Source organism: Ovis canadensis, chromosome 17 (genome assembly GCF_042477335.2).
Source record: "Ovis canadensis isolate MfBH-ARS-UI-01 breed Bighorn chromosome 17, ARS-UI_OviCan_v2, whole genome shotgun sequence".
Classification (NCBI taxonomy): Eukaryota; Metazoa; Chordata; class Mammalia; order Artiodactyla; family Bovidae; genus Ovis; species Ovis canadensis.
In genome coordinates, this window is record NC_091261.1 from 17265380 (window position 1) to 17290059 (window position 24680).

General features: G+C 38.2%; 1 protein-coding gene across 5 annotated transcripts in view; it reads left to right on the forward strand.

Annotated features, from left to right (window-relative positions):
* LRBA (LPS responsive beige-like anchor protein) overlaps positions 1-24680 on the forward strand; it is a 748427-nt gene that overhangs the window by 57124 nt on the left and 666623 nt on the right. For all 5 annotated transcript variants that reach the window (XM_069556712.1, XM_069556716.1, XM_069556715.1 and 2 more), the window contains exons 3-4: positions 22766-22997; positions 23210-23310. In XM_069556712.1, coding sequence (XP_069412813.1) covers positions 22766-22997; positions 23210-23310 — 333 coding nt within the window. The remainder of the gene's footprint in view (positions 1-22765; positions 22998-23209; positions 23311-24680) is intronic.

The following is a 24680-nucleotide window of genomic DNA, read 5'->3' on the forward strand; positions in this document are numbered from 1 at the left end:
TTCTGTCTTGTTTGGACTTCAAGGCTGTGAGCTTGTCTCTAGCTTCAGCCTGAGATTTCTGATGGCAGAATGCTGTGGAAGTCATTTAAATATTAATTCTTGCCAAAGCTGTCTAATTTTAACCTTGGTCTTTGTACATGTTTGTTTATACTGATAGAAAATGTACTGTAATAGATGTTTTGGGAAATAACTGGTACATTGACTTTAATGTGCTTGTTTTGGGGAGTATTTGTTAATTCTGTCAAATATTTCAACTTTTAGCACTGCTTACCTTTCTGGTTTTATAATGTGTTAAGCTGATTATAGCGTTTAGCCAGTTTGTACAATTAAGAATGAAATATCAACATACGAGCAAGAAGGAGCTGAGCTGGGTCTTGGCTTCGCTGTGCGGGCTTCCTATGGCTGCAGTGAGCAGGGGCTACCCTGCGCCGTGTCCCCTGGTCTTCTCATTGCGGCGGCTCCTCTTGTGGCGGCTCTAGAGCACGGGCTCTGGGATCCACAGGCTTTAGGAGTTGTGGCGCGTGGGCTTAGTTGCCCCGAGGTATGTGGAATCTTCTCCGACCAGGGAGCGAACCCATGTCCCCTGCGTTGGCAGGTGGATTCTTAAACACTGTACCCCCAGGGAAGTCCAAGGCTTAGATAGCACTTTTGAGAATAAGATATAGAAATGCCATTTGGATATTTTGCTTTTAATGCATTTATTTTAAAATAGCTGATTCTTAAATTCTCCTTCCCTATCCACCCTCCTCCACAACCTCCAGTTTGCATTTTCTGTTCTTTGAGGGTAAAACATCCCACATAATGCCAAGACGAAAAAGAAAATGAAGATGGGTCATGTGTTAAAGACCGCCTTTATTGATAGTAAGATGTTAGTTGGTTGTAGTATCTAATCTAGGTTTAGTGATCTGTGGAGTGGTATTTTTCTGGGATTATATTGGCTATCAAATAGATAACTTTTTTTGTGTTTGTTTAATACTTTATGTAGGTAATATGTTAATAGTACAAAAAAGTCAGTATAATGGCTTCTTTCACGCCCACGTCTGTGCCACGTTTTCAACAGCTTATCCCTGCCAAATCCTCTCTCACTCAAAATTAAGTCAGTCCCTGCTAAGGAAAACCTGTTATATACATGCAGAATTGAAAAAAGTGGTCTTATAGGAATATTTTAATGTGTGGTTATTTCCTTGCTTTAATCTGTTACTAATTTTTTTCATTATGGTTAGAACACTTAACATGAGATCTAGCCTTTTTAAAGTGTCAAATACAGTAATATTAACTGTAGGCACGAAGTTGTACAGCAGATCACTGTACAAGTTTTTATCATGAAAGGATGTAGAATTTTGTCAGATACTTTTCCTGCATCTATTGAGATGATCATAGTTTTTTTCCCTTCGTTTTGTGAATGTGATATTTAATGGTTTGCATCCCAGGTATAAATCTGCCGTAATCATGATGTGTAATTCTTTTAAAATACTGTTGACTTCAGATTGCTAGTCTTGTTAGGGATTTTCGTATCTATGTTCCTGAGGAATCAGTTCAGTTCAGTCGCTCAGTCGTGTCTGACTCTTTGCAACCCCATGAACCGTGGCACACCAGGCCTCCCTGTCCATCACCAACTCCCAGAGTCCACCCAAACTCATGTCCATTGAGTCGGTGATGCCATCCAACCATCTCATCCTCTGTCGTCCCCTTCTCCTCCTGCCCTCAATCTTTCCCAGCATCAGGGTCTTTTCAAGAGGAATACTGACCAGATATTTTCTTTTTATGTAGTGTCCGTGTCTGTCTTTGGTATCAGGGTAGCGGTGGCTGTATAAAATGGATTTGGAAGTGTTCATACCTCTTCAATTTTGGGGATGAGTTTGAGAAATAGTGGTATTAATTCTTTAGTATTTGGTAGAATTCATCAATAAGGCCATCTGGTCCTGGGTTTTTGTTTGTTGGGAGATTCTGATACTGATTTGATCTCTTTATTCGTTATGAGTATGTTTAAATTTTCTGTTTCTTTGTGATTCAGTCTTGGTAGGTTGTAGGTTTCTAAGAATCACCCATTTCTTCCAGGTTCTCCAATTTGTGGACGCACAGTAAGTCATAGTAGTTTTTCTGTGTTTTTTCGTTACATAGTAGTTCTTATGACCCTTTATCTCTGCGTAGCCAGTTGCAGTGTCTCTCTTCTTTCAGTTCTGGTTTTATTTATTTCGGCTTTAGCTTTTTTCCAAGTCAAGCTAAAGTCTTGTCAATTTTGTCCAGTGTTTTCAGAGTACCAGCTGTTAGTTTTGGCGATCTTTTCTGTTACCTTTATAGTGTGTGATTTATTTCTTTTCTGCTTTGATCTTTACTTTTTCCTTTTTTCTACTAATTTTGGGCTTTTTTCCCAAGCTCTTTGAGGTATAAAATTAGAGTTTTTCATTTGAGATATTTCTGTTTTCTTAAATACATGTTGTTGCTACAAATGTCCTTCTAAGAACTGCTTTTGTTGCATCACGTAAGTTTTGGTTTGTTGCATTTCCATTTTTGTTTGCCTTAGTTTTTAATTCTCTGTTGATTTCCTCTTTGGCCCATCGCTGCTCAGTAGTGTAGTGCTGTCTCTCTGCCTATGTTTGAATGTTGCTGTGTTGTGCCCATTCTTGATTCATAGTTTCATACCATTGTGGTTGGAAAATATACTTTATATGGTTTAAGACCTCTTAAATTTGTTAAGACTTGTTTTGTGGCCCGACACATGATCTGTCCCTGAGAATATTCCATGTGCCCTTGAGAACACGTACTGTGCCGCTGTTGGTCGCAGTGTTGGGTATTTACTTGTTAGGTCTGTTGTGTCTGTGAGTGTAACTCAGGTCCAGTGTTTCCTTATTGATTGTCTGGTCATACTTTATTCTGTTTGGAAGTTTATCAAGAATTTAAAATCATGTGTAGTTGGAGTACGAATAGAGTATGAGTATCCAATGCACTTTTTAATCTGTGTGCTTTGGTTTTGTGATACAAATTTATATAGATTCTTTATTTAGGTGGTCATTAATAAAGGTTTGTATATTAAAAATATATTTTAAATTATTTTTGTTTCACCTTTATTTTGCTAAGGTTACTGTGTAGTTTTTTATTGTTGTTTGTTGCTCAGTCTTATGAAAAAAAAATCTTGATTATTTTGATTGGTCTGACTTAGGCCGCATACTTGCCTCTGGATTAATCATTGTGACTGGGAGAATGGGGAACTATATGTGCCAGGCCTGAGCTTGGTGTCTTCTCTATGGCCTGGTGTGAGGTATTGTGACTTTATTGCCGGGAGAATGCTGTGAATGGAAGGAAATTAAATGAAGAGTGAGCGCAGTACTGACAGAAACAACAGATGTCTATTACAGTGGACATTTATTTAGGTTGTTTCCAGTTATTCCTCTATTGTTAAAGGTTTTTTCACAAGTGGTAGATCTTCCTACCTAAGAATTTTAGTGTCAAATTATTAAAAGAGTGTAAAAATCCATCTTTTGTGGGTAAAAGTTAGTAATACAGAGCTTTCTTCTATGTATTCTAAATTTTGCTATTCCTCAAAATAGTATTTGTGGAGTCTTCTAATTATGAACTATGAAACTTAACAGCACATTTTAAACCAGTTCGAAAACACTGAGACAGTGGTAATAGAACTAGTCTTGTTAAAGTTGTAAGAAATCTTAAAATGTCTGTGATGCTGTAGTTTTAAACAGTTATAAACATAAAATCAAACTCAGATGCTAAAGTAATTGATTTGATTATAGACTGTATGACATTTTTCTGTCATCTTTATATCCAATAATGTTTTGAGTCTGAGTAATGTAAGTCTAGTGAACTTGTGACTGGTTGTCACCCAGTGACATATTTCTGATTTTTAAAATATGTCATTGCTGTAAATCACTAGTTTGCTAGATTGAACTAGCAAGCTGTTAAAGAACATGGCAATATTTACTGTAGATAAATGCAAATTTAAAAAGGTTCTGTGTATGGAGGTTTAAATGATTTATTAGCCTTCAGTGCACATATGAATCTGAAGTTATGTAGTGGATTAAGAAAATTTCATTTCCTGTTTGGAGGTTTGAATTTGCATATTTATTCTATAATGCAAGTATTTGATCTAAATCTGTAGGATATGGACTTAGATCAAATAGATCTAATGTGTGATATCAACATATGATTAATCATTTTTTGGTATATTATATGGCAGGCCTTTTAGTTATAGCGCAAGTAATTATTATATCAACATTTTTTTTTTCTTTGACTGGAGTGGAGAAGTAGGGAGAGCTAAAGAAATTGGCACTGTGTATCTTTGGGTGACTTTGGAGTTTGTACTTACAGGACTTTCTTGAATGCCCTTTAATTTGGCTCTCATTTGTTTCAATGAGGGGTTCCTCTAAGTTAATACATTTTTCTTTTCATTGGTAAATAATCAGACAGTTAACCTATGACAAAGTGACACCTCACACTTGTTGTTTATTGTTAAGTCACTAAGTTGTGTCTGACTCTTCGCAACCCCATGGACTGCAGTACAGCAGTCTCTTCTGTCCTCTCCTGTCTCCAAAAATTTGCTCAAATTCATGTCCATCAAGTTGGCGATGCTGTCTAACCATCTCATCCTCTGCCACCCTCCTCTCCTTTTCTTCAGTCTTTCCCAGCATCAGCGTCTTTTTTTCCCAAAGAGTCAGCTCTCCACATCAGGTGGCCAAATTATTGGAGCTTCAGCCTCAGCATCAGTCCTTCCAATGAACATTCAGGATTGATTTCCTTTAGGATTGACTGGTTTGATCTCCTTGCAGTTCAAGGGACTCTCAAGAGTCTTCCTCCAGCATCACAATTCAAAAGCATCAGTTCTTCATCCTTCAGCCTTCTTTATGGTCCAACTCTCATATCCATACATGACTTCTGGAAAAACCATAGCTTTGACTATACAAACCGTTGTCAGCAAATTGATGTCTCTGCTTTTTAATACACCTCACATATAGTTGCTTATTTTTTTTAATCAAACTTTAATTCAAGATAATTATAGAGTCACATACAGAGAGATTCCTTATACCATTTATTCCGTTTACCCTGATTGGAAAATCTTACAAAACTATAATACAGTATCGACATTGTTATAATCAAGATACAGAAAATTTCCATCACGTAAGGCTCCCTGATGCTGCTCTTTTATATTCACAGTTACATTGATCCTTGCCGCACCCCTCCTTAACCCCTACCAACAGCGGATCTGTTCTCCAGTTCTCACAGTTTATCAGTTTAAGAATTTTATATAAATGAACTCATATACTATGTAACCTTTTGTTTTGTTCTGTTTTGGTCAGAACTGTTCTCTGGAGATCCATCTGTAATAGACCGCTTTGTGTATTAGTATTTTTTAAGTGTTGAATAGTACTCCATTCTATGACTGTACTAGTTTGTTTGACCATTTATCTGTTGGAGAACATCTAATTTGTCTCCTTGTTTTTTTGGCTCTGTTGAATGAGGCTATTATAAACATTTGTGTATAGATTTTTGTATGAACATAAGTTTTCATTTCTCTGGGAAATATGCCAGAACTGTATTTGGTACATCATATGGTAGTTGCATAGTTAATGTTTTCTCTTTAAGAAAGTGCCAGACTCTTTGACAGTGACTGAGTAGTCTTACGTGTAAGTAAGCAGAGTACGAGTGATTCAGTTTCTCCACACTTTTTTATTTTAGCCATCATGATGTACGTGTAATGCTATCTCATTGTGGTTTTAATTTGCATTTCCCTAATGGCTAATGATGAACGTCTTTTCGTGTTCATCTGTATATCCTCTTTAGTGAAATTTCTGTTTCTTGTCTTTTGACAATGGGATTTTTGGTTCTAGTATTCTAATTAGATTGTTTTTTGTTGTTGAGTTTTGAGTGGTTTTTAGATATTATTCCTTCATCAGATAAATGGTTTGTAAATATTTTCTTCTAGTCTATAGGTTGTTTCATCCCCTTAAAAGGATCTTTTGGAGTGTGAAAGTTTTTAATTTTGATAAAGCCCCGTTTATCAGTTTTCCTTTTATGTGTCTTGCTTTTGATGTCAGATCTAAGAACTCTGTGTAGTCCTATATCCTGACAGTTTCTCCTATGTGTTCTAAAAGGTTTATATTTTACATTTAAATCTGTTATCTGTATTGTTAGGTTTTGTGTTAGGTGTACTTAGGTAAAGGTTCATTTGTTTGTCTATGGATATCTAATTGCTTCAGCACTATTTGTTGAAATTCCGCCACTGAATTTCTTTTGCATCTTTGTTGCAACTCATTTGGGATATTTTTGTGGTTCTAATTCTGGATTCTCTTCCATTCTGTTGATTTTAATGTCTGTCCTTTTGGTAGTACCTCATCGTGCAGCAGTGTAAATATTGAAATTGAGTGGACAAATTCCTCCCACTTTATCTTTGTTTTTCAAGATTTTTTTTCCCCCCTCCGCTATTCTGCTTCCTTTGTTTTCAATGTAAATTTTAGAATTATCTTGCTATATATGCAAACAATCTTGCTGAGATTCTGGTAGGAATTGTGTTAAATCTGTGTATCAATGTGGGGAGAATTGACCCCTATACTGTGAACACAGTATGTTTCTCAATTTATTTAGATCTTTTTTTTCCTCTCATTATCACTTGATTGTTGTCAGCATCCAAGTCTTGTACATGTTTTGTTTGATTTCCATCTAAAAATATTTCAGGGTTTTTCGAATGGTTGTAAATAGTATTACATTCTACATTTCCTTGTCTGCATGTTTATTCCAATGGTGGTGGTGTTTTAGTTGCTAAGTCATGTCCAACTCTAGCAACTCCCTGGATGGTTACCTGCCAGGCTCCTCTACCATGGGATTTCCCAGGCCAGAATACTGGAGTGGGTTGCTGTTTCCTTCTCCGGGGGATCTTCCCTACCTAGGGATCAAATCCACATCTATCAAACACATTTCAGGTGGATTCTTTACTGCTGAGCCACTAGGGAAGCCCATGTTTATTGCTAGTATACAGAAATACAATTTAAAAATACAGTGGTTTTTCTATTTTTTAAAATAGCTTTAATGAGGTATAATTCATATACCATAACGTTTCTTCTTCTTTTTTTAAAAAAATAAGACTTATTTATTTTTATTTGGAGGATAATTGTGTTACAGTGTTATGTTGGTTTCTGCCAAATACCAACATGAATCAGCCATAGGCATACCTATGTCGCCTCCCTCTTGAACCTCCCCCACCATCTTAACCACTTTCAAGTTTATATTTCAGTGGATTACAGCACAGCCATCAGCACATTCATCTCCAGAAGAACTTCATCTTTCCAAACTGAAAGTCTGCAGCCATTAAACACTAACATTATTAACTCTCCATTCCCCCAGTCTGGAGTTGTGTGTGTGTGTGTTTTAATGTAGGCTTGATTTTTATTAACAGAAGACAATGTCAATGGACAAATTAGATTTTGACTCAAGAATAATTTAAGTTGCTTAGCTAACAGTTGATTTTTATATATTCAATTCAAAAACGGATGGTGAATGATAATTCTACATATTTCTGGTATTGTTATTAGTGCTATTTGTTGTGGTTTAGTTGCTCAATTGTGTTTGACTCTGTGACCCCGTGGAATGTAGCGTGCCAGGCTCGTCTCTCCATGAGATTCTCCAGGCAAGATTACTGGGGTGGGTTGCTATTTCCTTCTCCAGGGGATCTTCCCAACCCAGGGGTTGAATTTGTGTCTCTTGCATTGGCAGGCAAATTCTTTAGCACTGAGCCACCTGGGAAGCCTCATTATTACTATTATTACAATACTAATATGATGCTACTCTTAGCATTATTATTAGAATTGTTACTGTTCCTCTTACTATTACTGACATCGTTACCACTCCATTCTTCTCTGGCTTTCTGCGATAGCCTTCTCCCTGATCTCTCTACTTCTACTCCTGCCCCTTAATCTTTCATTCTGATGGTCTGTTTTTGATTATCCAGCTAGATTAACTGGACCTTGGGTACTTTTTTAGTGAGTACAAATTTAAACTCATTAAGTATATCAGAAGTACTACTTAAAAATTATACTGAAGTATAGTTCTGTCTTCTGTTTCTCTCAAAAGGATTTCTAACAAAGTAGAGTCACAGAAAATTAAGGCGCACTATCTCACATTTGCTTTTTACGAGAGAATTGAGTTAACTAGTGCAATTGCCTGCAGTGGCTTTTATATGTTATTTCCTGTGATGTTGCAATAAGGAGCTCATGGTCTGAGCCACAGTCAGCTCCTGGTCTTGTTTTTACGGACAGTATAGTGCTTCTCCATCTTTAGCTGCAAAGAAAATAATCAGTCTGATTTCGGTGTTGACCATCCGGTGATGTCCGTGTGTAGAGTCATCTCCTGTGTTGTTGGAAGAGGGTGTTTGCCATGACCAGTGCGTTCTGTTGGCAACACTCTGTTAGCCTTTGCCCTGCTTCATTCTGTACTCCAAGGCCAACTTGCCTGTTACTCCAGGTATCCTTTGACTTCCTACTTTTGCGTTCCAGTCCCCTATGACAAAAAGGCCACCTTTTTCGGTGTTAGTTCTAGATCTTGGAGCTCCTCATAGAACTGTTCAGCTCCATCCTTCACTGTGGTGTGTAGACTCTTCTGTGGTGCACAGGCTTCTGTCTAACTGTGGTGGTGCTCGGGCTCCAGAGTGCGTGGGGCTTGCAGCTGTGCCTCTCAGGCTTAGCTGCCTTGTGGCCTGTGGGATCTGAGTTCCCTGACCAGGCATTGAACCTGAGGCCGCTGTGTTGGAAGGCAGATTCTTCGCTACTAGACTACCAGAGAAGTCTCCATCTTTTACTCTTCTTTTTTTGAATACTATTTATACACAGTGAAACTCTACTATTAATAAAATATGTGGACTCTGAAAAATTCACTTATGTAAAATTTGAGAATTTGACCATTTAGTATGTTTAGTCTATTTTGTCTTAAAAAGTACTAAAGTAAAACAAGAGTGATATTTAGTACTGTACACAGCTGAATTGAGAGGATTCTAAATGATTAGAAGGCACTTTCTCATAACCTTCTCCTGTGCTCATTGCAGTTTATCCTGTCCCTTGAGATGTTTTGGTGGCAGAGTATGGGGCAGAGGGCAATAACCCATCATTTATTTGAATTCAGTTACCACAGTCCATCATCCTACTTGTAAACCTTTTTTTTTTTTTTTTAAAGACTATAACATCCTTCCTACAGTACTGTATCTAGCTAATACTTAAAAAAAAATTTGTATCGCTGACAGTCCATTTTCCTATTACTTAAGCTATTTTACTTCTCAATTATTTTTATGTATAAAAATAACAGCTTCATAATAGCTAATTATTTTTGTATTTATTCATTCCTCAACTATCTGAAGACTTACAACACATAAAGCACATAAGGAGATTTTTACTCCAAAGCTGTCTTTGAGAGTACGTATTTGTTGTTCAGTCGCTCAGCTGTGTCCATCTCTTTGCGAATCCATGGACTGCAGCACGCCAGGCTTCCCCGTCTTTCACTAGTTCCGGGAATTTGAGTAGACTCATGTCCATTGAATCTGTGATGCTACTGAAACATCTCCTCCTCTGTCTCCCCTCCTCCTCCTGCCCTCAGTCTTTCTCGGCATCAGAGTCTTTTCCAATGAGTTGGCTGTTTGCATCAGGCGGCCAGAGTATTGGAGCTTCAGTATCAGTCCTTCCAATGAATATTCAGGATTGATTTCCGGTAGGATTGACTGGTTTGATCTCCTTGCAGTCTAAGGGACTCTCAAGAATCTTCTCCAGCACCACAGTTTGAAAACATCATTTCTTTAGCGCTCAGCCTTCTTTATGGTCCAACTCTCACATCTGTACATGACTACTGGAATAAACCATAGCTTCGTGTAAATGACTTGCCTTATTCTTATCACTGATATTGTCATATTGATTATTTGTGATGTTAATATATTTGATAATGGAACCATTTGTCATCTACACTTTAGGTATGCCTGAAGTGGTGCATAGGTAGCCATCTAGCTGAGACCAAGCAACATAGGCCTAATATCTACACTGAGGCTGAATTTTATGTTTAACTATATTAATAATTGCATTAAAGAAAGACAGTTATACTGTGCCTACTGTCCTGTGACTTCTATCTTGTAATTTTTCTTGTCTTTTGTCTTCTCTGGTGACTCCGTGGTAAGGAATCTGCCTGCCAATGCAGGAGACGTGGGTTGGATCCCTGAGTTGGGAAGATCCCCTGAGAAGGAAATGGCAGCCCACTCCAGTATTCTTGCCTGGGAAATCCCATGGACAGGGGAGCCTGGTGGGCTAGAGTCCACGGGGTTGCAAAAGAGTCGGATACGACTGAGTGACTAAACAAAATTATCTTTCAGCTGTGTGGTGCTGCATGTGGAATCTTGGTTCTCTGACCAGTTCAACCTGCGTCCCCTGCATTGAACGCGTGAAGTCTTAACCACTGGGCTGCCAGGGAAGTCCCTCCTGTAACTTGTAAAATAATTTAGTCATATGTCTTCAGTGTCTTGACATGCCAACACATGTAGACTTGTGTTCTTTTTAAAAACCACATAATATTCCGCTATATGGATGCATCATAGTTTATGTATTTGTTTCTGTATTGGTGGTTATTTTGGCTATTCCCAGTGTTTCATTTTTACAGTCAGTGTGGCAGTAATTATTTTTATATCTTACTTTCTGAGTTTTTCTGTTCAGTCTTTTTCATTTTTAAAGGTGTTTTTGGTGTGGCCTGTCTGGTCAAGGCTTTATTGAATTTGTGGCAATATTGCTTCTGTTTTATGTTCTGGTTTTTTTGGCCACAGGGCACGTGGATTCTTACATCCCTGGTCAGGCATCAAACTTGTACCCCCTACGCTGGAATACAGTCGCAGCTGCTGCACTGCCAGGGAAGCCCCTATATGTAGTCTTACAGATGCTATTTTTATAAGTAGTTGAATTACTGGGTCCTGACTTTTCTGGAGTTCTGAATGCCTCCCACCTCTCAGAGTGATTGGCTATTTTAATGAAAAAAGAACTTTACAGTATCTAGAATTATAGAGTATAACTTCTTGTCAAAGTTCATACTGTTAGCCATTCTTACTTTGAATTTTTTTTCCTGCCTTCTTCTCAACCCAGAGATGTTAGAGTAAGATTTAAAGCCTGCTGTCCTTTTCTCTGTTTCATTTTTTTTCTTCTCATTGCCAGTACTGTCCTCGAGCCATTCCAGCTCTTTTTAAAATTAGTATTTTCTTATCCCTAGATATTCCCAATTTATACAATGATTGTATAACAGCAATGTGTCCTGCTTGAGGACATGTTTCTCCTTCTTGAGAACCTTCTGACTAATCCTGTCATCTTAAAGTGTCTATTATGGGAGTGGGTCTGGTAAGATCTTTCTATTGTTAGTTCTAATCCTGTTATCTTAAAATGTATATTGTGGGAGTGAGTCTGGTAAGACCTTTACAGCCTTGAGACATTCTTTTGATTTATTGTTAATAACCAATTAAAAGTATATCAGTTCAGTTCAGTCGCTCAGTCGTGTTGGAACTCTTTGCGACCCCATGGACTGCAGCACGCCAGGCCTCCCTGTCCACTACCAACTCCCGGAGTTTACTCAAACCAATATCCATGGAGTCGGTGATGCTATCCAACCATTCCATCCTCTGTTGTCCCCTTCTCCTCATGCCCTCAATCTTTCCCATAATCAGGGTCTTTTCTAATGAGTCAGTTCTTTGCATCAGGTGGCCAGAGTATTGAAGTTTCAGCTTCAACATCAGGCCTTCCAATGAATATTTAGGACTGATTTCCTTTAGAATGGACTGGCTGGATCTCCTTGCAGTCCAAGGGACTCTCAAAGAGTCTTCTCTAACACCACAGTTCAAAAGCATCAATTCTTCGGCGCTCAGCTTTCTTTATAGTCCAACTCTCACATCCTTACATGACTACTGGAAAAACCATAGCCTTGACTAGATGGACCTTTGTTGGCAACGTAATGTCTCTGCTTTTCAATATGCTGTCAAAGTTGGCCATAACTTTCCTTCCAAGGAGTCAGCGTCTTTTAATTTCATGGCTGCAGTCACATCTGCAGTGATTTTAGAGCCCTCCCAAAAAAGGTCACTCTCACTGTTTCCATTGTTTTCCCATCTATTTGCTATCAAGTGATGGGACCAGATGTCATGATCTTAGGTTTCTGAATGTTGAGTTTTGAGCCAACTTTTTTACTCTCCTCTTTCACTTTCATCAAGAGGCTCTCTAGTTCTTTGCTTTCTGGTGTCATCTGTGTATCTGAGGTTATGATATTTCTCCCAGCCATTTTGATTCCAGCTTGTGCTTCATCCAGCCTGGCATTTCTCACGATGTACTCTGCCTATAAGTTAAATAAGCAGGGTGACAATATACAGCCTTGACGTACTCCTTTCTTGATTTGGAACCAGTCTGTTGTTCCATGTCCAGATTTCTAGCTGTTGCTTTTTTACCTGTATACAGGTTTCTCAGGAGGTCAGGTGGTCTGATATTCGCATCTGTTTAAGAATTTTCCACAGTTTGCTGTGATCCACACAGTCATAGGCTTGGCTAGTCAGTAAAGCAAAAGTAGATGTTTTTCTGGAACTCTTGCTTTTTCTATGATCCAAGATGGGAATACCAGACCACCTAACCTGCCTCTTGAGAAATCTGTATGCAGGCCAAGAAGCAGCAGTTAGAACTGGACATGGAACAACAGACTGGTTCCAAATAGGAAAAGGAGTACGTCAAGGCTGTATATTGTCACCCTGCTTATTTAACTTATATGCAGAGTACATCATGAGAAACGCTGGACTGGAAGAAACACGAGCTGGAATCAAGATTGCCAGGAGAAATATCAATAACCTCAGATATGCAGATGACACCACCCTTATGGCAGAAAGTGAAGAGGAACTAAAAAGCCTCTTGAGGAAAGTGAAAGAGGAGAGTGAAAAAGTTGGCTTAAAGCTCAACATTCAGAAAACGAAGATCATGGAATCTGATCCCATCACTTCATGGGAAATAGATGGGGAAACAGTGGAAACAGTGTCAGGCTTTATTTTTTTGGGCTCCCAAATCAGTGCAGATGGTGATTGCAGCCATGAAATTAAAAGACGCTTACTCCTTGGAAGAAAAGTTATGACCAACCTAGATAGCATATTCAAAAGCAGAGACATTACTTTGCTGACTAAGGTCCGTCTAGTCAAGGCTATGGTTTTTCTTGTGGTCATGTATGGATGTGAGAGTTGGGCTGTGAAGAAGGCTGAGCACTGAAGAATTGATGCTTTGGAACTGTAGTGTTGGAGAAGACTCTTGAGAGTCCCTTGGACTGCAAGGAGATCCAACCAGTCCATTCTGAAGGAGATCAGCCCTGGGATTTCTTTGGAAGAGATGATGCTAAAGCTGAAACTCCAGTACTTTGGCCACCTCATGCAAAGAGTTGACTCATTGGAAAAGACTTTGATGCTGGGAGGGATTGGGGGCTGGACGAGAAGGGGACGATCGAGGATGAGATGGCTGGATGGCATCACTGACTCGATGGATGTGAGTCTGAGTGAACTCTGGGAGTTGGTGATGGACAGGGAGGCCTGGTGTGCTGTGATTCATGGGGTTGCAAAGAGTCGGACGCGACTGTACTGAACTAAACGGATGTTGGCAGTTTGATCTCTGGTTTCCCTGCCTTTTCTAAATCCAGCTTGAACATCTGGAAGTTCACAGTTCATGTCCTGTTGAAACCTGGCTTGGGAAAATTCTGAGCATCACTTTGCTGGTGTGTGAGATGAGTGCAGCTGTGCGGTAGCTCCCTTGCTAAGACTAGTGGAGGGCACTCTCCGCCCCCTTCTGATGTCTGTGTCACAAGCTTCCTCTGTCCCTTTTTATACTTTAATAAAACTCTGCTACACAGAAGCTCTTGAGTGATCAAGCCTGGTCCCTGGTCCTGAAGCTAAATCTTCTTCAGAGATCATGAATCCGACATCATTCTCCGTAAGTTATCAATATCAGGGTGGCTGCTGTACCTCTGGGCATCATGTCTGTGTTTTAGAAGGGGAAGAAGATAGAAGCAAAAAGCCTGCTCCAGCTGTATCTGTTTTCCTTTTATCAAGCGAAACCCTGGTTCCGCCACCTCAGTGTCTTGTGACTTTGTGTGAATTAGTTACGTTTCAGTGGCTAATCTATATTAGGCGTTAACTCTGTGATGGTATTGCTAGTTTTTTATTTTTTGAGAGGTAATTAAAAATGGTAATTAATGTAAAGTGCTTGGCACAGTACATAACTCACAGTAACCAGTCAGTGCACGTATGTTATTATTTTGAACTGTTATAGGGAACTTTGTATTTTTAATATTTGTATCTTTATGTGATTAGCTCACGGTAGTCACTCGGTGCTTCCCTGGTGGCTCAGACGGTAAAGAATCCGCCTGCAAAGCCGGGCCCCTGGGTTCGATCCCTGGGTTGGGAAGATCTCTGGGAGGAGGGGATGGCAGCCCACTCCAGTGTTCTTGCCTGGAGAATCCGCATGGACAGGGGAGCCTGGTGGGCTACGGTCCACGGGGCAAAGAGTCGGACATGACTGAGCGACTTAGCATAGCACAACACAGTCACTCAGTACATGTATGTTATTATTGTTCTATATTTTTATCATTATTATTTATTTTATTTTGTATTACATTAAAAAAATAGCACAGAAATATATAGAGTAAAAAGTTTCTCCCAACTACTATTAACTGATTGATTTGCAGTTATATTATTTATTGCTGTGTAACAAATGATCTCCAAACCTTGCAGCTTAAAACAGTCATACAGTTTCTGTGAGTCAGAGGTTTAGAAACAGATTGACTAGACAGTTCTGGGTCAGGGTCTCTCGTGAGGTTCCATTTAAGATGTAGGCTGGGGTTACAGTTGTCTGAAGGCTTCACTGGGGCTGGAGGCCCTGCTTCCAGGGCTGCTTGGGTGGCTGACAAGTTGGTGCTGAGGACTGGTGGGAAGCCTCAGCTCCTCTCCAAGTAGGTCTGGCACAGAGCTGCTTAAGGATCCTCATGACATGGAGGCTGGTTTTCCTCAGATGAGCGATGTGAGGGAAGCCACACAGTGCTTACTGACCTGGGCTTGGGATTCACGTGTGCTATTTCTGCTGAACTCTGCAGGGCCCCAGAGCAGCTTTAATTTATTGTGGGGGATCATCTGTCTTGTTTGGCTTTTGGATGGATTTGTTCATGAAGGGAGAGGGGTTCATTTTGATGGATGTTGGTAGCTTATATTTTCTTTTCACTTTCATTAATCTTAAGCTATCTCTTTGTCTAATTTTTATATTCTATAAATTGTAAAAAGAAACCTATGAAAAATAGGTTGTTTAAACCATTTACCTGAAAATTTGAAAGCCCTTCTAAATGTATGCATAAACATAGTTAATTCTGTCATATTATTCATAACAGTAAACTTCAAGAACACAAATAGATTATCCAGTGTTTCTCAAAGCTTTTGAATAATGCTATTACTGGAGAAAGCAAAAAGAAATTCGTTTCATTGTCTAATAAGTTTTGGGAAGTCCATACATTGGTTATATATCTTTTTGATATTTATAATGCACAGTGACATGTTAACGCTCTTGGAATTTCATCATGTAATGGTCTCTTGCCTTGTTTAATCTGGTGTTTCTCAGACTTACTTAATCATAGAAGCTTTCTGGTTAATACTGGTTTTGTAAATGTGCCATAGTTGAGTGAAAATTTCTAATTCTTATGAAAGGTACAATGAACAGTGAGGCAGGAGAGATTATTTGCTACTTCCTAGTGTATTTGGGAATTAAAAAAAAAACTGTAAAGATGGTAATTTATTACCAGAAAGATGTGCATTTTGACTAATTTTTTATGGTGAAATTCACAAATTTTTCAGATACTTCAGCTCACTATGTAAAGAAACTTTAGAAAACCCAACTTAAATGTTAAATTATTAATGAATATGTAAGGAAAGCGTGAGGCTAGGAGTCAATTAGTCTGATTAGAGATTTTGGCTGTGAATTAATTGTCTTCTGTTTTTCTGTAAGTAGGTATGAAATAACTGATACATGTGACATGCCTGGTTCTTGTATGGATTGCAGGCGAATTCTGTACCATCTCAGCCATCAGGGAAGTCCCAAGGATTAGTTATATAATGGAAATGGAAATATTATATCTCTATAAGTGTATTCCTAATATTTATAGAAACTATTGATGCTTTTGGGCATTCCGACATATGCTGAAAGGCAGTAAGCGGAAGGGGGAGGACAGAACTTCAAAGGGAATAATTTTCAGTGCAGAATATTGAATAGCTGCCTGGAAATTGTAGTTGTTCCTCACAGAGTTTACTTTAATTCTTTTAATTGGCATGTTTAGAATTTTTATGACTATGGAAAGTCTTTATAGTCTTTGTTAACATACTAGTGTAAGATCTCCAAGCCCAGACCAGTCTCACTGTGAGATTATGGTATAATATGGTATAATGAATCTTAAAATAGCAGATTTCATTGCCAGTACCTAATAGTGAGGATATGTTTTAGACTCTTACGTTGTGTGAAATTCTTTGGATGCTAAATGACATTTTAAGGGTTGTAATTACTGTAATTCATAATGAACTTACTTTTATTTTTTTTAATACTTACAGCATCTAGTTCACAATAGTCTCTACTTACATCAGTAGTAGTGAGAGAAACACCTTGCTGTCTGTACTTAGAGAAATTAATATTCCAAGAGGGAAATACTACTGTATAGGAATTTTTATCTGAGAGGAGACCTGACATTATTAAAAGAAGTTTTATTATGTTATTGTAGTATCTGTGGTGTTGAATTTTGTGTCAGAATTGGGACTTTTTGTGTTCTGATCCTGAGGACTCCATTATTGATGACTCTGAGAAAGGCCTCAGTTATTACAGCTGCTTATGCCATCCTTCCCGTGTGTTTACTTTTGGCCTTGCTGTTGAACATGTAAGTGTCCTTCTCATAGTGTCCCCAGTGTCTCTCAGCCTCTCTTTGCATCTTCTGTTTCCTTCTTTCTCACTCTCCTGCCTTCTGGGACTTTGCTCAGCTGTCTTAGTTCCTTGATAGTTTACCTAACTCTATTTTTTAACCTGTTAAGTTTTAATTTCAATGACTGCTTATATTTTAGAAGTTCTGTTTATTGTTGTTATTTTTCAAATCTGCTGGGATATCTTCCCTCTTGTCCTTCCTAATCTTGTGTCATTTTTTCTTATTTTTTTTCTTGGAAAGTCTCAATTACATAACTTTGTAATTGTTTATAATCGCATACCGTTGATAATTTTTTAGTTTGAAGTTCTTGAGTACTTCAGGTTATTAATAGCATGTCTACTGACTCATCTTTGTGCTGTGTTGTTTTCTCTTGTGTTTTTTGATTTTGATTTGTGAGTTCATTGGAGAGAACGCAGCTTTTTCTAAGAGAATGTTAGAATGTTTCTAAGAGCCTGTGCCCTTCTAGGTTAAATTTATGTGTCTTTATGCTAGCCACTCTAGGAGTACCTTCATCATGGAACCACAATAAAAAATTTTTTTATTGTGAAGTGTATCAAACATGCCAAAGATACATGTGTAAAATATATAAATGTACATAAAATATAAATACATATACCTAACAGCAGATTAGTGATAGAACAGTATTAACATCTTGGAATCTTTTTATCCCAACCAGAAAAATTATCTATATCCTAATTTTGGTGTGAGCCATTCCTCCCCCCGCCCCCTTGTAAGAAATAGTTGTCATCTCTGTTTTTATCTTTCAACAGTTTTTTTGAGGGGGAGGTCATGCTGTGTGGCATGTGGGATCTTAGTTCCCTGACTAGGGATTGAACCTGGACCTCTTGCAGTGGAAGCACTGAGTCTTAATCACTGGACCTCCAAGAAAGGCCCTTAACAATACATGTTTTATTTTGACAGATTGAGTACCAATCACAGAACTATCCCTGTAAGGACAAGTGCAGTCTGTCTCTATTAAATGAAAGTGCTGAGAGGAGATAAGCTGAAGAGTTTCTTGGTCATGGTCTGGCTTTTTAAAGAGTTCCTATCTGCCCTTACTGAAGTTTTTAGCACGAAGCGTCACAAGTGAACCCTAGGGAATGCAGAGGTGTGAGAGTCTGCGAGGGCTGCGGTCGCGTAGTGCCAGAGACCGGGCGGCCGAGACAGAGACAGGGAGTGCCTAGGGAGGCCGTAGACGGTGCATGTGCTCTGCCCGGTTTCTGCCGTACCTGCTGCAGCTTTGAAAATTCAGCAAGTTTCCTGGGAAAACAGGTCTTTACTTTTAAGTATTAGAATTTTCTTGTATGATAGTCTTTCCAGTTTTGAAGAGAAAAATAATTAGTTTTGGTCTATATTTGTTTCTTGGCTGTTTGAAAATACAAGTGACTTAGCCTTAATCACTAAAAAGCGTAAAACCTTTTGTTAATAAAATCGTTGTGAAGAAAATAATCTTTGTGCCCAAATAAAGTTTTAATACAAAACTTGTGAAGGTTTATTTAGATTCTTTGACTAATATACTTTATAATTTCTATAATCTTGTACTTTAAACCATAACCTATACAAAGAATGTTATACCACCCTGAAGGTGGCTATAAAAATTGTTTATGAAGTTCAGGCAAAGACTAAAATATGTTGAAATGGAGAGTTTTGAAAAATGTTCTCTATAGCAATGGAGACCAAATCATGCTAAAATGCAGAAAAAGACTATACATCAGTTTCCAGGCTACATTATTCAAAAAAATACAACCATAAAAAAGGTAATAAGATTACATTTTCACATTTCATGGCTAGTAAAGTGCATTAGGCTGCTCAGATATTCATAACTTACTGTGACATTTGGGAAGATTGCATTTTGTAGTGCACAGCCATTACTACAGCTCAGATAATAACTAGCCAGGGCCTGGACTTGGATTATGATCCCTGCCTTCGGAAACAAATTTGTGTTTTGAAGGTTGATCAGCTTCAGATAACTATTAAAAGGGTTAACATGACATACTGTAGACCCTGTGCGTGCTTTTTAGGTATAACAGACATGCATACATATAGTATATCAAATATGCCACATGTGTATGTACCAATTTCTGCCATCAATTTTCTCCTTGAAAGGCATATTTTACAATATTTAAAGCAATGGAGAAATACTTAACACACCTGTCTGGATACTGCTCTCACAGTCTAAACTCAATTTAAAAGCTGCTGAAATATTTGGATGTTTTTTTGGAAATTACTTTTCAAAAATTAATTCTATAGCTTCTTGGAAGGGTGCATGTTGATGGTGATAAACACAGATCAAGATGAAAGGTTGATGTAAGTAATATTAAGGTGAAGGTAAGGCCGTTTAAGTTAGCTGCAGCTAGGTCTGTGGCCTATTGAGATCAGTGTGGAGGACATCCTCAAGTGTCTGTTGGCTCCAGTTTCTCCCCTCGCCCTCATTCTCCATGTGCTCAGTTGCCCTTGCAGAGGCAGTCACCACTTAGTTTCTTGTGTATCGTTCTCAGGTATATGTTTATATGTATATGTTTTATACTCAAATTGTAGCCTACTATTCACACTTTTCTCCATTTTGATTATCTCAGCTACACAGTGTATTTTAGAGATGTTTTTTTCTGTCAGAGCTGCCTCGTTATTTTCAATGACTGAATCATGTTCCATTAAAACACGATGTTACTGACTTGATCATGTCTTTTTGAGGGGTATTGTTTCTTCTGTTTTCTGTTGCATGCTAAATGAAGTTCTTATATCTAACATCATTACTTAAATGTACCTGTGGAATAAATTTCTAGTTGTTAAGGTATCCATTGGTGTCTGGCTTCTGTTTAGCATAATTCTTTCTGAGATGGATTCATTAGTTCCATTGCCAAATACTTAGCTCAGTTATAGCCGTTTTTAGTTTTCCTCATTATCGTCTGAGAATAATTGGAATTTAAGCCCCCTGTTCTGATATTTATACATGTTGCTGCCTTTGCACTAAATGTGACTTTTGTATCTCCAGAAATACATCAAGTGATAGTGGTGATAGTACATCTTAGTCTTAGTTGTGACTTTCATGAAAGTCATTCCAATTTTCCTTTTGGGGCATAATGCTGACATTTTAGGTATATTTTATTACTAAAGGAAGTCTTTAAAATTAATGAACACAGAAATTTTGGTGGAAATAGAAGATGACAATTTATCTATGCCACAGTATTTATGGTTCCAGGTAAGATCCATTAATGGATGCTTAAAAGTATGATGAGAAACAATCTGTTTGTGTAGTCTTGAAGTATTCTCCATAAGAAAGCTTAATAATGTGAAAATGAAAGATAATAACTTTAAAACAGAAAAAATCTGACAGATACTTGAGCATGAGATCAGTCTCACTTCACCAATCGTGGGACGTACTGACATCAGATACCATCTGAATGATACAGCAATCAGGTATCATTTGAGGTAGTAACACACTGAGAGGGACACATGTCATCTCTGTAGAGTATTTTTTACCAAAAATACACAGCTTGAATTTAAACGTGAAAAATCATTCACATGATAAGACAGTCTTTAAAATAGCTGGCAAATCCACTTCAAAAGTGTCAGCATCGTGGAAGTCAAAGAATGCCTGTGTAACTTGTCATAGTTTGGAGAGGACTGAGGAGATGCCGATGCTGGATCAGAAAAAGGATATTAGTGTGACAAGCCTTGCTATTTGAGTAAGATCTGTAGTACTGTACCTGGTTTTAATGATTATACTATGATGATACAACATATTCACATTAGGGTATGCAGGAACTGTATACTGTTCTGCAATTTTTTGAAAGTCTGAAATTATTTCAGAATAAAATTAAGGACACATCAAGCGAAAAAAAAATCACGAATAATAATCATAAAACCAAAACAATCCCTATTAGGAGTTCTCTTGTAGCTTACAGAATTGTGGGGTCGCCCTAGGGAACCAAGCATGTGTACTTTGTAGCTGGGACCATGTTGCTAGAGCTAGGTCCTGCTATATAACTAGGACCATGGGATTGGCCCATTGACACCAAGGGAGCACAAACACGGTTGTCATCCCCTATGTCACCTGTTGCTACTGACGATGCAAAGAATCGTACATGAAAATCTCTGCCGTAGCTTTCCTGGAAGAACCAAAAGCGTTTAACACTGTGCTTGCCGAGAATGCTCATCCCCTTGCATGCAGATACTGCCTCTTGATTTTCATTTTTCCGTTCTTTCTTTTCCATGCTATGGTGTATCTTTCACAGAACATGGGATGTGTATTCATTCCTGGCTGTAGGGAGTTTTAATTGATTCCCTAATTCTGAATGTTTTTTGCTTTTCCGAAGTAAACTCTGGTCACGTCTGTTATTTTTTGCATGAGATTTTGTTTTGTGCAGTTCACTTTCTTGTAATTCTTTCCTACTTTTTGAGTTTAGTAAAACATAATGAAAACTGCATAAAAAAGAAGTGTTCAGAAGGACTGGAGTGTAGGTGAATCATATATGTAACTATTCTTTAAAATATAGAGATCTGTAAAAAAAGATAGGCCTGGGAATTCCCTGGCAGTCTAAGGACTCTGTGTTTTCACTGCTGAGGGCGTGGGTTTAATCCCTGGTTGAGGACTAAGATCCCATGAGCTGCATGGCATGGCCCAAAAAAAAAGTCTGCAAAGGTAATTCTAAAAGTATTTTATTTCGTTTAAACAGTTGGGGTTTGTTAAAATTAAAAAAGACTTTGTAGGAGAATACTGTGGGTGACATGGCAAGGTAGGAATAGGTCTCAGTACACTTTACTCTGGATGGATTTTCTAATAGCAATCTTAAATAACATTTTTTTGATTATTGGCTTTGAGTGTGTGTGAAGTTTATGTTTAAATTTTCCTCATTATTGATAGGAGGGATCAAAATGGATAGGTATATATAATAAACCAGGAATTTGACAAGTATAAACTACAAGTTTTGTGTCCATTTTGAGCCTTTTTCAGCTTTTCATTTTTGTTGCGAGCTCATACCTTATATGGGTAGCAAAGGATGAATTGCTATGAGTAGCTTACAGTGTTAATTGCTCAATCGTGTCCAACCCTTTGAGACCCATGGTCTGTAGCCTGCCAAGCTCCACTGTCCATGGAATTCTCCAGGCAAGAATAGTGTGTAGCTTACAGATTACCTAATTCATAGATGAAACATTGAATTAGAAGCAGTTACAGAACTAAGTTAGATCTTCATTGAGGCTTTGCTTGTGGCTCAGATGGTAAAGAATCTGCCTGCAGTGAAAAAGACCCAGGTTTAATCTGTGGGTCGGGAAGATCCCCTGGAGGAGGAGATGACAACCCACTCCAGTATTCTTGTCTGGAGAACTGCATGGAGAGGGGAGATTGGCGGGTTATATCCACGGGGTCACAGAGAGTGGTGTCAACTGAGATCTTCATCAGTGTCAGTAGGTACTGATTTACCTAAGACATCCTGTGTTTTTGTTGAAAATATTTCTATTTTTATATTCAAAGTCTTGATTGACTGTGCTATCTTAACATGAAGATTTCTTCCGAAGCTTGATTTTTTAGAGCTGTGTATATGTGTTTTAAAGATCTTTTAAAAGATTCACGTCAATGTATGGCAAAAACCACTATAATATTGTAAAGTAATTAGGTTCCAATTAAAATAAATTTAAAATTAAAAAAAGATCTTTTTATTGTTGTAAGGGGTAGAGAAGAATATATATGGGTAGTTACTGCCAAACTAAAGCTTTGTAATGTACTCTAGTTACAGTGAAGAAATGCTAATGCTTTTAATGTATTTTTTCTTTCCACCCTCCCTGTCACCCCCTGAAGTTGGTAGGAGGGCAGTTTGATTTAGAAATGAATTTCATTATTCAAGAAGGTGAGAGTATCATCTGCATGGTGGACCTACTGGAAAAATGTGATGTTACTTGCCAAGCAGAAGTCTGGAGCATGTTTACAGCCATTCTGAAGAAAAGTATACGAAATCTTCAAATCTGCACTGAAGTAGGCCTTGTTGAAAAAGTGCTTGGGAGAATTGAAAAAGTTGACAATATGATTGCAGGTATGACTTTCTATAATACAGTGGTTGTGAGGAAATGAAGTTTGATTATAAGTACTGTAGTTTTCTTCTTTAGTAATATCTAAGAGACACTGAGCATGTGACATGTACCTGGAACTTTATCGTCTAAACTCTTAAGCAAGCACTGTATATTTTAATTCTTCAAGAAATAGATGTAGCTTAATTATCTTATTTGTTGCTTTCTTTGTTTCCAGATCTTTTAGTTGACATGTTGGGAGTGCTGGCTAGCTACAACTTGACAGTTCGAGAACTGAAGCTATTCTTCAGTAAACTTCAAGGAGATAAAGGACGATGGGTAAACTTAAATATTCTTTGACATTTGAAAATATTCCCCTCCCCAAACATTTTAGTGGCTTTTAAGCAATTGATATTGCTGCGCAAGGGTTGAATGTCAAATTGAGTAGACGAGGTCATTAGAGTAGCATTTTGACTTACAGGGCTGATTTTGCTATCACATGACCCAGTTGTGGACTAAGAGAACTGAGTGTTCCAAGAAGGTTCGTAATTCGGTCCTTCTTTGAATGATTAATAGTTCAAATATACATTCAACATTTACTAGAGGAAAAGGCTAAGGACAGAGAAATTAAAATGTTGGGTAGCAGCACCTAGCTTTTCTATCAATCTGAGTAGTTTTAAGTGTGGCCCTTAAACTTGAACAACCCACTCAGTGAACCAAAAGCCATGTTGTTTATTGGATCTCCTCTCCTTAGGTGCATTTTCATGGTCCTTTGCAAGAGATAGAATTGGTCAGTTCAGTACAGTAGCTCAGTTGTGTCTGACTCTTTGCGACCCCGGGGACTGCAGTATGCCTGGCTTCCCTCTCCATCACCAACTCCCTGAGCTTACTCAAACTCATGTCCAATGAGTCGGTGATGCCATCCAACATCTCATCCTCTGTTGTCTCCTTCTGCTCCCACCTTCAATCTTCCCCAGCATCAGGGTCTTTTCCAGTGAGTCAGTTCTTCACATAAGGTGGCCAAAGTATTGGAGTTTCAGCTTCAGAATCAGTCCTTCCAATGAATATTTAGGACTGATTTCCTTTAGGATGGACTGGTTGGATCTCCTTGTGGTCCAAGGGACTCTCAAGAGTCTTCTCCAACACCACAGTTCAAAAGCATCAATTCTTCGGTGCTCAGCTTTCTTTATAGTCCAACTCTTACATCCATACATGACTACTGGAAAAACCAAAGCTTTTACTAGATGGACCTTTGTTGGCAAAGTAATGTCTCCACTTTTTAATATGCTGTCTATGTTGGTCATAACTTTTCTTCCAAGGAGCAAGCATCTTTTAATTTCATGGCTGCAGTCACCATCTGCGGTGGTTTTGGAGCTGAAGAAATAAACTCTGTCACTTTCAAATGTTTCCCCATCTATTAGTCATGAAGTGATGGGCCTGGATGCCATGATCTTTGTTTTCTGAATGTTGAGCTTTAAGCCAACTTTTTCACTCTCCTCTTTCATTTTCATCAAGAGGCTCTTTATCTTCTTCGCTTTCTGCCATAAGGGTTGTGTCATCTGCATATCTGAGGTTATTGATATTTCTCCCAGCAATCTTGATTCCAGCTTGTGCTTCCTCCAGCCCAGCGTTTCTCATGATGTACTCTGCATAGAGGTTAAATAAGCAGGGTGACAATATACAGCCTTGACGTACTCCTTTTCCTATTT